The sequence below is a fragment of the Sceloporus occidentalis genome, unplaced genomic scaffold, assembly GCF_023333645.1.
Source record: "Sceloporus occidentalis isolate IW3139 unplaced genomic scaffold, rSceOcc1.0.p SCAF_1, whole genome shotgun sequence".
In the NCBI taxonomy this organism is placed as follows: Eukaryota; Metazoa; Chordata; class Lepidosauria; order Squamata; family Phrynosomatidae; genus Sceloporus; species Sceloporus occidentalis.
The window spans coordinates 160551032-160564628 of record NW_028316981.1 but is presented as its reverse complement, the minus strand read 5'-3'; the positions used below and the strand labels follow the sequence as shown (position 1 = coordinate 160564628).

The 13597-nt window shown below is 42.2% G+C and overlaps 1 protein-coding gene across 6 annotated transcripts in view; it reads right to left on the bottom strand.

Annotated features, from left to right (window-relative positions):
* The window catches only part of PAN2 (poly(A) specific ribonuclease subunit PAN2), a 38088-nt gene extending 25406 nt beyond the window's left edge, over nt 1-12682 (bottom strand). Inside the window, exons 1-5 of one of the 6 annotated variants that reach the window (XM_089479319.1) lie at nt 12482-12682; nt 8017-8299; nt 3173-3342; nt 2653-2773; nt 1567-1644 (exon numbers count right to left, since the gene is read on the bottom strand). In XM_089479319.1, coding sequence (XP_089335445.1) covers nt 1567-1644; nt 2653-2773; nt 3173-3342; nt 8017-8286 — 639 coding nt within the window. In that variant the 5' untranslated portion in view covers nt 8287-8299; nt 12482-12682. Of the gene's footprint in view, nt 1-1566; nt 1645-2652; nt 2774-3172; nt 3343-8016; nt 8300-11636; nt 11657-12280; nt 12372-12481 lie in introns of those variants that run through there. The other 5 variants (XM_089479273.1, XM_089479282.1, XM_089479311.1 and 2 more) reach the window with 5 other exon arrangements.
* Between the last annotated feature and the right edge of the window lie 915 nt (nt 12683-13597).

Genomic DNA, 13597 nt, shown 5'->3' with positions numbered 1-13597 from the left:
CTTTCAAACTTCTGCCAAACTGGCCACCCCCACTAGGCAATTGTCTCTCAGATCTCTGTCACTCCTCTGTGATTTATCCCTAATAAATGCAACTTTAAACCAACATGAAATGGAATGAAATCTTAATGAGTGATGCCATTCCATTGTCAGTCCCAGGACATATAGAAAATGGGGGAAGCAGCAGCTCCTGCTTGTTACTGAAGACGATGCCCACTAGGCAAGAGTGTACAGCAAAAAAACTAAATACACTCCAACAGGTCAGAATAGTCCTGATCTCCCATGATCACCTCTAGGAATTTCAAGATAAGAAAGAGTAATGAATCTGGTCTAAAAAGCAGACTTTGCAATGTAGCACAATGTGGCAGTTCAAGGCATCCCCACATGGAAGACAAACTTAAGAAATGACACAGACTTTGGTCCATTCTGATTCTTTATAATAAGGTCAGCAGAGTAGCAGGTTCAGCCTTAGAAGTCAAATGGATCAGTTGTTGCTAAGCAGTTGCAGCACCTAATTTTGATGCTTGTTCTGAATGATTCCATAGCCCAACAGCTCCCTTTACATTCTGACAATTTTACTACACAGCAGCCACTCACTTTTACCTGCAATATGGGGAATGCAAGCTGTCCAACAATCATTGTGGTAGGAACTTAGGGCCAGAACAGACAATCCTTTTTGTCCGGGCAGCTTCAAAACGCAGCTTTTAGATGCCGCATGTTCTGAAGCTGCCCTCAAGCCGCTCAGAAGTCAAGTGGCTGACCAGACGTGGGCAGCTTCAAGACACTCTGGAGGCACAGTGTTTATACGCCGCAGGCCACTAGAGTATCTTGAGGCTGGCTTTGGGCTTTGGCAGAGCCAGAAAAGCCAGCTTTGTTCCGGCCCAAAAAGGAGCAGATCTTTCCCATCCCTTTTTGGGCCAGCTTCAAGGCAGACTGGGGCTGCGGCGTGTGGTTGCCACAGCCCAAATCTATCTTCGGAAGGGGTGGCTTCAAGACGCCTCTTCTTGCCGATCTGTTCCAGCTCTTGGCCACTGATATCAGAATTTAATTTATACCTGTATTTTCAGAGGCAATCATTTGACAAGATGACAGATGGACCTGAAACAAACAGTATCAAAAATACAGAAGTGCTCAAATAAATTTTAGATTTCTTACCACAAAATAAAAAGAACAAATGCACAAACCCACTGCATCTTACACCTTGTGATATTTTGTGGTGTTTCATCCACCAAAGGATAGCATACAAATGTCTTGATTCGTCCTTTGGATTAAAATACAGTCTGCCCTTTCTTTACATGGGGGATCCGTTCCGGACACCCCACATAAAGCGAATTCCACCTATGCTTGAGCCCCATTTAAATGAACGGGGTTCATGCATGCGTGCCATGGCCGCATACCCCATTATTCCCTATGGGACGCACCACCCCTTCTCCCAAGGCAGCTTTGAGCGTATGCTGAAAGCAACGTAAAGTGCACCCACGTATGACGTGGACGCACTCTACTGATTTTTCATAACACCATTTGAGGGTAGTGAAACATCCAGGGGGTTGAGAAGGTAACCAATGATACCTTTCCTGATGTGTGGCCACAGAAGAAGAAACGGTTCGACTGTCTCATGATAGTGACTCCAGGAACTTCCACCGTATACTAAAATAAACACATTATAAGTGGAATAAGATCAGAGGCAAGGCATACAACAATAAATATACAGAAGCTATACATGGGTAAGGAGCTTAAAGTATCATAACAGAAGCTAGCTACTATTCCACCCCGTCTAAGCAAAACAACTTTTCAGCAAAATCAATAGCAACTTTCCAGAAAATTAATACATAGACTATAGTAAAGATGCAGTGCAAAAAAGTTAACTATAGAGATAATGCCACATATTTTCTTCTGTCCTAACAATGGCAGCTACTCTGGACCAGGCCCTGCTCAAAAGAGTTGCAAAATCTCATGACTCTGAGTACAGCTGTGCCAATGATGGCTGCAGAGTTTGTGAGCTGTATTGTATTCAGCCTTACATATCCTAGAATTTTGTCAAAGCTTGGTATACTGTGATGGTGCAGGGAATGGCACTGGGCGTTGTTTGTGCCATAAAACAGAATGTTTTTAAATATAAATTAGAGTGGGGCATGGGGTGGGAGAATCTTTCCTTAGTGAGCCCTCCTTAACCACTGATGGCTTGAATATATATATATATATATATATATATATATATATATATATTCCAAAAAGAAATCCTTGGTTTTGTCATTTTATATAAGAGATACCATTTTACTATGCCACTGTATTTAATGGGACTTTAGCATCCACAGATTTTGTTATTCTGGTGTGTGTGTGTGTGTGTGTGTGTGTGTGTGTGTGTGTGTGTGTGTGTCCTGGAACCAAACACCAGCAGACATCAAGGGCCCATTGTATTATTTCCTGAGGAAGGTATCTTCCTATCTTTACACTCCAGGTTATCAATTTGGATTATGAAGATCTACTAATAATTTCATTAGCTGAACACTGATAAATTCACTGGATTAACCCCCCCCAACCATCTTTGTGCAAAGCTCAGGATGACCAGCCTTTCTTGTTACAACAGTTTGAGTTATGAGTAACCAGAACTGATGCCATAAATGAGGTCCAAATTCATGATAAGCTGCATTATACCTTCTGGGTCTCTTGCACTGTGTTGAGGTCTATCTCTATCACATGGCTGGTGAGCCCCCCAACAAGCAAGGTGCTTGGATCAGTCAGCAGAAGACTGTGCATATCTTCGCTCTCATCCATGCTACAGGAGAAAAATGGAAGAGTTAGGGCCAACTCTGATGTAATGCTTTCCTCTCATACAGTGACTTTCCCAATTTACTTAGTGAGCACACATGTAGAAAATTACATCACAACATTACGTCATAAAAATTTTCAGGCTCATCCTAGATGTTGTGTTGAAATCTGCTAAAATTCTTCCTTAGGAAAGACAGGATATGAATATCCCATGCTTCTCAAACTTATGTTGGAATCTTTCAAATACAGCTTATATTGGCAAAGTGCTTCTCAACACACCGATGCATGATTAAAGGTAGAAAGATTTCATTATGCTTGATAGGATTTGCCTGCTCTTCTAGTAAGCTAAGCAGCTGGATTTTACAGACACCCCCCAACCAGTGTTAAATTAGCGAAAAGCACTTACAGGTAATCAAAGATTATGAGCCCCCCTCTGGACATGTATTTGAGGTTATTTTTAGTCAGAAAGAGCACCCCATTCTCCAGGCTCTGGATCTGCCGGATGTCATCACTGCTGTGTACCTGAAAGGAGGAGTAGCGCTCCAAGGCTGGACCAAAGAAAGAGGTGGCATGACCCTAAAACAGAGAGGCAAAAACAGTCATCCTCGCTTCAGGTTTGGTCTGTAAACATGCACATTCCACCTGGAAGGGACTATGGACAAAGAGAGATAGCTGTCTCATGCAAAGGGTCCCAGGCGTACAGTCACCTTCAACTACCAATCTTATTTCCCTTTTCACTGTCATGAGATCTTCTGCTCTGTTCTACAATTCACATGCTAAGTTAACCAACCACAGATTGCGCTTTCTTCTGAACAATGTATGTACAAGTTGCAGTTCTGTCAATTATAACAAGCACATAGGAGAATCTGAATATGGAAACTATTAGTTGATTCATGTAATTTCATAAGTTTCTATCTTTTTCAAAAGATAGAACAAAACAGCTGGGTTTACAATTCATTTGAAAATGATCTAAAATTATTTGCTTAACATATATCCCCAGTGTTTTTAATCAAATAGTGGTCACTGTGACTAACTGCAATGCACTGTATACAAAATGAAATACTATATACAAAATGAAATACAATGGGACTTCCACATCAGTAGGCTAGCAATGTACGGATTGCATCATCTGTGAATTGCCATCCCCATATTATCACATCACACACTGAATAATATGGGACTTGAGGATCCATGTTCTCCCCATCTATGGGACAACCCCCCCTCCCTGGATAGAAAGGGTCCACTGTACTATGGAAAGAATTTTAAAAACTATCTTTCACCCCATTCAAAGAAAAACAAGTGAATGCTGTTAGTGATTTATGGTACACACCAGAAATGACATGGCAAAGTGGAATAAAGTTGGACAGACTGTCAGCAAATTGTTCATTCATGGTAGGCATGGCTTACACTAGCCTTTTTCACTAGGCCGGTGTCATTGCTGCCATTTTTGAGCAAGGTGATCGAGAGGGCGGCTACCCTTCAGCTCCAAGCTGTCTTGGATGAAACCGATTATCTAGACCCATTTCAAACCGGCTTTAGGACAGGCTTTGGGGTTGAGAATGCCATGGTTGCCTTGACCGATGATCTGCATCTGAGCATTGACAGGGGGAGTGTGACCCTGTTGGTGCTCTTAGACTTCTCAGCGGCTTTCGATACTATAGATCACGGCATCCTCTTAGACTGCCTGAGGGGGTTAGGTATTGGGGGCACTGCTTTGCAGTGGTTCCGGTCCTTCCTCTCGGGCAGGTCTCAGAGGGTGCTACTCGGGGACTGTAGCTCCAGTAAGAGGTACCTCACTTGTGGGGTTCCTCAGGGGGCTATTTTGTCCCCGATGTTATTTAACATCTATATGAAGCCGCTGGGTGAGATAATACGGAGTCATGGTGCTGGGTGTTATCAGTACGCTGATGACACCCAAATCTATTTCTCCGTGTCTCGTTTGTCGGCCTCGAATTCTGATGGCATCTCTTCTCTCAATGAATGTCTTCAGGCGGTAATGGGCTGGATGAGGAAAAACAGATTGAAACTGAATCCAGATAAGACGGAGGTGCTCATGGTAGTGGCCCCGAAACCAAGAATTGGGTTGCAACCTCCAGCCCTGGATGGGGTCACACTCTCCTCCAGTGACTGTGTTCGCAGTCTGGGGGTGCTCCTTGACTCGTCGCTCCTGATGACAAATCAGGTAAATGCGACGGTCAGGAGTGCCTGTTATCAGCTTCGGCTGATACGCCAGCTGCGCCCTTTTCTGGAAGTAAGGGATCTCGAGACGGTTGTGCACGCGCTGGTAACCTCACACCTTGACTTCTGTAATGTGCTCTACATGGGGCTACCCCTGTGCTTGACCCGGAAATTACAGCTGGTTCAAAACATGGCAGCCAGGCTCGTCTCAGGAACATCTAGGAGGGACCACATTACTCCGGTTTTGAGGTCCCTCCACTGGCTGCCTATCAGCTTCCGGGCCCAGTACAAGGTGTTGGTTATCACCTTTAAAGCCCTAAATGGCTTGGGTCCAAGCTATCTCAGGGACCACCTCCTCCCGTACAATCCTCCCCGCGCTCTCCGGTCCTCTGGGAAGAACTTACTGCAGCCTCTAAAATCTAGGCTTGCAGCGACCTCCCAGAGGGCATTCTCTGCTGTCACCCCCAAACTCTGGAACGACCTGCCGGATGAGATCCGTCAGTTGACATCATTAGACAGCTTTAAAAAAGCTGTCAAGACGGATCTCTTCCGGCAGGCCTTTCCAGATTAACCATCCCGGCCCAGGTTCCCTGATTCCCTCATTCCTCCCGTGGCCCCATCTTAGTGATGGTTGAGGATCAACAGAGGGATATCAGGGGTTTTAGTTTTTAATTGCTGTTTTTATGCTTTGATATTGTGTTTTTAATATGTCATACTGTTTAATACTGTCTTAAGGGGGAGAGGGATAAAGTGTTTTTAATTGTTGTATTTTATATTTTACTGTTGTCAACCGCCCGGATTGGTTTCCCATAGGGCGGTATACAAATAATAATAATAATAATAATAATAATAATAATAATTATTATTATTATTATTTTCAACCTAGAGCCCTCCAGATGTGCTGGACTTTGGACTTCAGCATTCTCAGCCAGGAAGGTGGCTTACAGTGGCTGGGAATGATGGGAATTATTGTGTAACACATCTTAAGGGTGTCAGGCTGTGGAAACTGGGCTTACACACTAAAAACCTGAACAATTCAATCAAAATATGCCATCTGAGGGTTTTTTAAGTGTGAGAAATGCAGTATCTTTAAAAATACCTATCGATATCAAATATTACCTATTTTCTAAATGCAAGTTAGAAAAAAGATGGATGACTTCACTAGACTTTTAGATTTTAAGTTGAAACAATCTCCATAGTTTCAAGCTTAAAGGGAAAAAAGCTTTCATATATTCTCCTAAATGTTCTTAGGAGGCATCAAAATATTCAGCTAAAGGGGAGGTTCTCTGAAAGAGTAAACATTCCATTTAGCTTTGAAAGTAGCTGAAAGATATAGATATGGCTATCTATTCTAAGGAGATTTTCTTTTGATGACTTCTTTATTTCTAAAAAGGCCCTTTTGTACTGTAAATAACAACTGCATAACAAGGTATATTTTAATATAATAAAATAAAAACAAGCTGGAATTCTTGGAACTCAAAACAATAACCTACAAGCTAGAAAAATAGATGCTTGCAGGCTTTTTAAAAAAGCTTTCAAGAGGCCTAGTCAAGTGGTAGAATCACTAATACCTGGATATATATTTCCACTGCAATAGATATATAATCCAAGATCACAAATGCACTATTCTTTTCAAGAATGATAAAGAACAGAGTACAAAACCCAGGATTTGGCAATTGATATAGTAAATCCAGAGGAGTTAAAACCAGATTCACTGGCTTGTAGACCATGCCAATACTCTAAACTAGAGATGTAAAATTTCTGGGAATTTTGAAGCCACAGAAGAAAAAGTCCCCCCCCCCCCCAAATTTCCCCTTCCCCTCAGAAAAAAAATGGAAATTTTTGGAAAAATTGGGAAAAATGCAACATTAGCACTTTTTACAGATTGAAAGTCACTCTATTACTTTAGGAACATAAAATATGACTATGTACAATTTAATTTGGCATACAAATATACAATTGGTATATTAAAATACAGTATATTCAAATAATTATTACAAACAGAATTTACTTTTATTTATTTTTTAAATTTTGTTTGTAACAAATGGAGTAATAATCTCCCGAACTTTGGTTTTGCTAGTTTATGTGAAGCAGACAAAAAATATTTTTTAAAAAAACAGAAGAAATCATCAACATTAGTATGTATGTATGTATGTATGTATATATAAAGCACCCATTCCCTTACAAATAATTGGGGGGGGACTAAGATTCAATTAACAGGCATGAAATTTAATCAGAGTCATTTTCTGAGCTCTGGGCTGCATCCACACTGCAGAAATATTCCAGTTTGACACCACTTTAACTGTCATGGCTCAGTGCTAGGGAAACCTAGGAATGTTTGTTGTGGCACCAGAACCCTCTGACACAGAAGGCTAAATGTCTAATAAAACTACAATTGCCAGAATTCCATAGCACTGAGCCATGACAGTTAAAGTGATGTCAAACTGCATTATTTCTGCAGTGTGGATACAGCCTTGGTTATCAGTATCTGTTTCAGTCTCTGCTTCTGCTATGTTATGTTTGTCATCATCCCAGTTATCATGGACTTCTAAAAACTGAAGGTGTACCCAGATTTGAAAGAAGCTTCACTACCCTTTCATGTGTCAGTTTATTTTTTGATTTAGTGAGAATGGTTCCAAACACAGACCAGATTCCTTCAGTACCCCCTAAAAGAAGAAATGCATCTCGCTCTTGCATTGGAAAGTTCAGTTTGTAACCTAGGACTTGCTTGTCCTCATTCAGTGCACAGAAATTAGAATAATAGTTTTTAGGAATGGTTTGGATAATATATTAGCACCCTGTCTTAAAGATTTTATTCATCATGCTAAAACATTCCATATTCGGTTTTCTTTCTTTTTTCAATTTTTCCAATGGGGGGTGGGTGGGAATAAAAGGGCTTCAGGGGAAAAAATGAAAAGAAAAACAACAACGTGTTTTTCCCCCCAATTTTTTCCAGGCCTTCCCATTTCTACTGCAAACCCTTTAATTCTAATTAAAGGTGCATAACAGAGAATAATTCCTTTTCATTCCAATTAATTTACCCGTAATTACAGGCACACAAGAATCGCTTACCCCATGGTTTCCAACCCAGAGCATTTCTTCGTGTAGGTCAAAGTGTGAGAAGGAGACAGGAACACCCACTTCAGAAACAACTGTGTGGAGCTCTGAATACATGCCCTCCATGATGTGCACAGAGTCAGGGACAGGAATGCCTTCCAGAGGCACCCCCTCTGGATCCAGCTCCACATTCTGTAAAAGGCTAGGGTTGAGATGGGGGTCCAAGGCAGGATGGAGGGCAGGTACATACTCTGCAAGGGCTGGGTCAAGGCCTTCAAAATTCATGGTGGTCGTTTACCTGTAAAGTAAAGAAAAGAATTTGTGGCTTGCAGATTACAGAAGAAGCTAGTATTATCATGACAGCAGTAAGCATAATTTCTTATCTGTTGCAGCCCCACAGCTCTGGAACTCCCTCCCCAATGAGCTCCGTACTAGCACCTCCCTTAATACTTTTAAGAAGGATCTGAAGACCTTCTTATTCCGCCAGGCTTTCCCCCCCCCCCCCCCGTGAGCCTTGTCTGTTATTCTTTTCCCCTTGGCGATGTTTACGATGTATTCCACTCTACACAGCCATTTGCTTGGGGTGCTGTTGGTTTTTTATTGTTGTTGACTGCTAATTGTTGTTAACTGTTGTAATTCTGTTGGGGGGGTTTGGGGCTCGTGTTGTTTTAACTGTTTTATCTTTTATTGTTCACCGCTGTGATCCTTGGAATAGTGGTATATAAATAAATATTATTATTATTATTATTAATATCACGACTGAGTATTTTGGACCAAACCATGGGCGTGCATTAATTAATTCATTTTACTTTCAACCAGCAAGAAAGGTGGTGGTTTTGGCTGTTCACATATATTGTCTTTGGTATATACAGATATACACTTTGACACGGCCTTCCAATAATGAGACATCCAGTTCTCAACAAGGGAGAAGAATTCATATTAATAATGTTATATCCGTTTCTCAGACCTTAAAATGTCAGCAGAAGCAGTACAATCAAAATAGAGGTTAAATATTATGATGGTAATAAATGTATGCAACATTAATCTCATTTTACAGGGAAACATAGAATAAATAAGACTCAATTTCAATCACAACATCCTGCCATATGCTCCTCCTTCACCAGAAGGTGTTTCTTGTGACCAAGTATTTCCAGTTTATTTCCATTTAACAAACCCTGTTAACAACCCCTTCATGTTCTTTAACTGAACAGTAAAATCCTATACAGTAGATTTAATAGTTAATAGTTTACTTTGGTTTAATGTTGACTTTTGTATGCTTTTAACTGTAATCTTTTTACCTATCTGGTAAATGAGTTTAGGATTCCTAGCTAACTCTTCTCTCAGTTTATACAATACATGATTTAGACAGGAACACAAACTCTTTTTAAAAGCAGGTGAATTTCATAGCTCCTCTACTGTTTGTATGGACTTTATAGGCACAGAAGTGGATTTTGGTAGTGGTGAAGGAAGATGCTGGGCCGTTTTGGGTACTCATGCTTTTAAAATGTGTACATACAGTACAGTGGTTAGGCACTGCTATGGATTCTTTCAAAGGTACTGCTTCAATGAAGCAATTCTTATAATAAGTGCTGAAAGAAAACTGCCAGCAAGCTGTAATAATTTTAAAAATATTTAAAGAACCAACTGCACCTATTCATGGAAGAAGCTACTGGTTACTACCTTACATTTCTGCATAGTTATTATTCTGGTCTTGATTCTTTTCAACCAGTTACTGTTGGGTTTGGTGGAGGTTAATTCTCTACATGTGAAGAAATAATTTGTTCACATAGTGCAGAGACATACAATTAGATCTCAGATATGCTACCAAAAGAAGCTGGCGTCAGAGGAGATTGCCCATTGTGTCTTTCTACGGTTTATTGATGTGCTTTTTCCCCAAGAACAGCAGCTCATCCAAACCCTTCTTGAATAAGACTTTAAGGTAAAATATTATGGTAGTAGTAGAAAATGTAAAAACCATCCCTCTGCATACATTTTTTGGACTGCAGCTCTCATGTTCTTCACTAGTCTTTTCTGTTGGAGGGCAACTGGACCCCTTGTTTTACAGGTGGAAAAAGGAAGACTACCTCCAAAAGCCATGGAAATTGTTCACTAAGGCTAGTTTCCCCTAAGAAAGTGGAACCAGCCACACACCACTGATTTCTTTACCAACAGAAACTGTACTGTAAATGTAACCCAAGAACGAAACCACTTTGACCTCCTAAGGCTGGAATACTAAACACACTTCATAAATATTTTGGGACTTATTACCACACTGATGCGTAAAATCTTGCTGTATTATTTGCAATCTTCTGCCTATTACATCAAAACAGTTCTGAGATTCACTTCAGCGTTAACCTCCCATCCTTTCTAAGCCTTCAACACCCAAATCTCGAGTTTGAAAATTTTACTCTTTTTTGCTACTACAGGTCCCCTGCAAAAAAACTCCCTGCTAGCATAGCCATTGCCCATGCTAACTAGGAGATTCTGGGAGTTGCAACTCAAGAAAGTAACATTTTCCAAGCTAGCCATGTTTAAAAAAAAAAAAAAAAAAAAAAACAGTTGCCGCTATTATGGAAAATAATGAGATACTAGCTCCAAAGGATGGCAAAACTCCACCAGGGCTAGCCTGAAGATAGTGGCTCCTCCCTCCATAACTGTCATCCTTTGGCCTGTGAGGGAGAGAATTGGCTGGCCCAGCTCCATCAGGGCTAGCCTGAAGAAGAAGAGCCCTCCCTCCATAACTGTCATCTTTCGGCCTGTGAGGGAGAGAATTGGGCTGGCCCAGCTCCACCAGGGCTAGCCTGAAGAAGAAGAGCCCTCCCTCCATAACTGTCATCTTTTGGCCCCTGAGGGAGAATTGAGCTGGCCCAGCTACACCAGGGCTAGCCTGAAGAAGGAGAGCCCTCCCTCTGGTCCATCTGCCTTGGTCCAGGCCTCAAAGGGAGAGAAGAATGCTGGACTTGATTCCCTCCCCCCTCCCCATTCCCTTCTCCTTTTGTGTTGTGTCTTTTTATATTGTAAGCCTGAGGGCAGGGAAGCGTCTATTATCCCCTCTCTTGTGAACCGCTCGGATTCCCAGTGATTGGGTGGCATATAAATACATCCTATTATTATTATTAAAATGGTTTTACTGTGAAGCATATGTTGGAGAGCAACAGAGGGCAACTGCTGGTGCCCATCACTGTACAGCTGTTTTGTTAACTGCCCTCAAGTCAACCTCATGGATGAGGCATCTCCAAGACCCTTTTCCTCCACTGCCCTGCTTAGTTCCCGCAAATTCATGCCCAGGACTTCTCTGTTTGAGTGTATCCATCTAGCATGTGGTCTCCATCTCTTTCTACTGCCCTCAACCTTTCCCAGCGTTATTGTTTTTTCTAATGGTTCATGACTTCACATGTGACCTAAGTCCAATAGCCTCAATTTGGTCATCCTGGCTTCCAGGGGGATTTTGGGCTCGATCTATTCTAGAACCCATTTATTTGTCTTCTTGGCTGTCCATGGTATTCTCAGCACTCGTCTCCAGTACCGTATCTCTTTTCTATTGCTTTTACTCACTGTCCAGCTCCCACCTCCATACCTCCATATGGGGAAAATGATGGCTTAGGCAATTCTCACTTTAGTGTCCAGATTTATACCTTTACACTTTACAATCTTGTCCAGTTCTTTCAAGAAACCCATGTCTTATGAGGAGACTTAGGGAGCTGGGGATGTTCAGTCTGGCAAACAGAAGGTTAAGAGGTGATATGATAGCTCTGTTTAAATATTTGAAAGGATGTCATATTGAGGAGGGAGCAAGCTTGTTTTCTGCTGCTCCAGAGAACAGGACCCGGAACAATGGATGCAAGCTACAGGAAAAGAGATTCCACCTCAACATTAGGAGGAACTTCCTGACAGTAAGGGCTGTTCGACAGTGGAACACACTCCTTCCTCTGAGTGTAGTGGAGTCTCCTTCCTTACAGGTCTTTAAGCAGAGGCTGGATGGCCATCTGTCAATGGGGATGCTTTGATTGTGAGTTCCTGCGTGGCAGAATGGGGCTTGGACTGGATGGCCCCTGCGGTCTCTATATGATATAGATTATATATATAGATAGATATATATCAATATAAATAATATGATATATATACACACACATAGAGATATAGATAGATATGATATAGATATACATGACATAGATATCTATGTTTTATCTATAGCAGAGATGTGAGGGAAGTAATGGCTATAACTCAAAGGGGGCTCCCCTCCCATAAGTGGAAGGCTGGGATTGAAACTCCAAACTACCCAGAATTCAATGCGGGGGAGGAGGAAGTGAGGTGGAGGAAGAGGCCCTGGACCAGCTGCTCCATCCATAACACTGGTGCGACCTTCGGGCCAAAGCATTCACCCATTCGACTACTGCTGCTGCTCCTACCGCCCTCTCTCTGCCATATTGCCCCAAAGGCAGGCCATTCTGGGGGAAGGAGGGAGGGAGGGAGGGATTACCCACAATCCTTCGCTCTTCCGGGTTCCCAACCTCCGCCGCCGTCGCTGCTATGGCAACGCGAACCCTTCTCTTTCCATCTCTCCTTCCACCTTCTCTGAGCAACTCCGCCGAAAGGGCGCCTTCATCCCGACCAATCACTGAGCGCTTTGTAGGAGGAGTAGCCAATCAAGGCAAAGAATGGGCGTGGCTCTTTTTTCCAAGCGGGTGACGCTCAGTCTCCGAAGAACACTCAGGGGACGGAGCCCTGGGAGGGACAAAAAGGTTGAAGCGTTGAAGGGCGATGACTTAAAACTGCATCCACACTGGAGAAAAGATAGAAGAAGTCAGGGCAGATTGCCTCGGTCGCTTCACTCTAATAGTGGTGCTATTCAGCTTTAACTGCTCTGGCTTCCTCCTTCTGTTGCATTCTGGGGTTTGTAGTTTAAGGAGGGCCTTTGGAATCCTCAGCCAGAGAGCTCTTAGGCCTCAGTGGACTACAAGCCCCAGAATGCAACAGCCAGAGCAGTAAAAGTGGAATAGCAGCACTATAAGAGGGTAGTGAGGTAATGTGGAGGGTGTCTCTTCACTCACTAGAGGCACCTGATAAATGGTGCTTAGTATCACTTTAAAAAGTTACTCTTAGGGACCATGCTTCCTAAAGAATCTCTGTGAAAGAAGTTACATTTTTGGGCCCACAGCTCCTTGAATCCCATCATGACTTCTGGGGAGTTGTAGGGAGTGTGCTCCAAAACAAAACAAAAGCATAAGTCAGAAACAATTTGAAGGCACACAACAGTAGCAGTTCCAAAAAAAGTAACTTTCCCAAGCTTTGGCACTCAGTGGTATATTGCTTCTGTGAACAAGAAGGCTCTGTATAGCCAGACACTGTGCCTAGCACCCATTGACAGACACGTGTGTGCATGTCTGTGCCTTCAGGTTGCCTGTCGATTTATGGCAACCCTATGAATGTCATCATTTTCTTAAACTCAGAGGTGGTTTTGCCATGACAGACATGTCCTCCATGAATGTGTCTAATCCCCCTGTGTGAAAAATTATGTTAGTTCTTTTAATCTTTTTCAGTTCTACAATGACCTTTGGAGAAGGCCATGCATTTCAGGACGTACACCCAAGTCTAT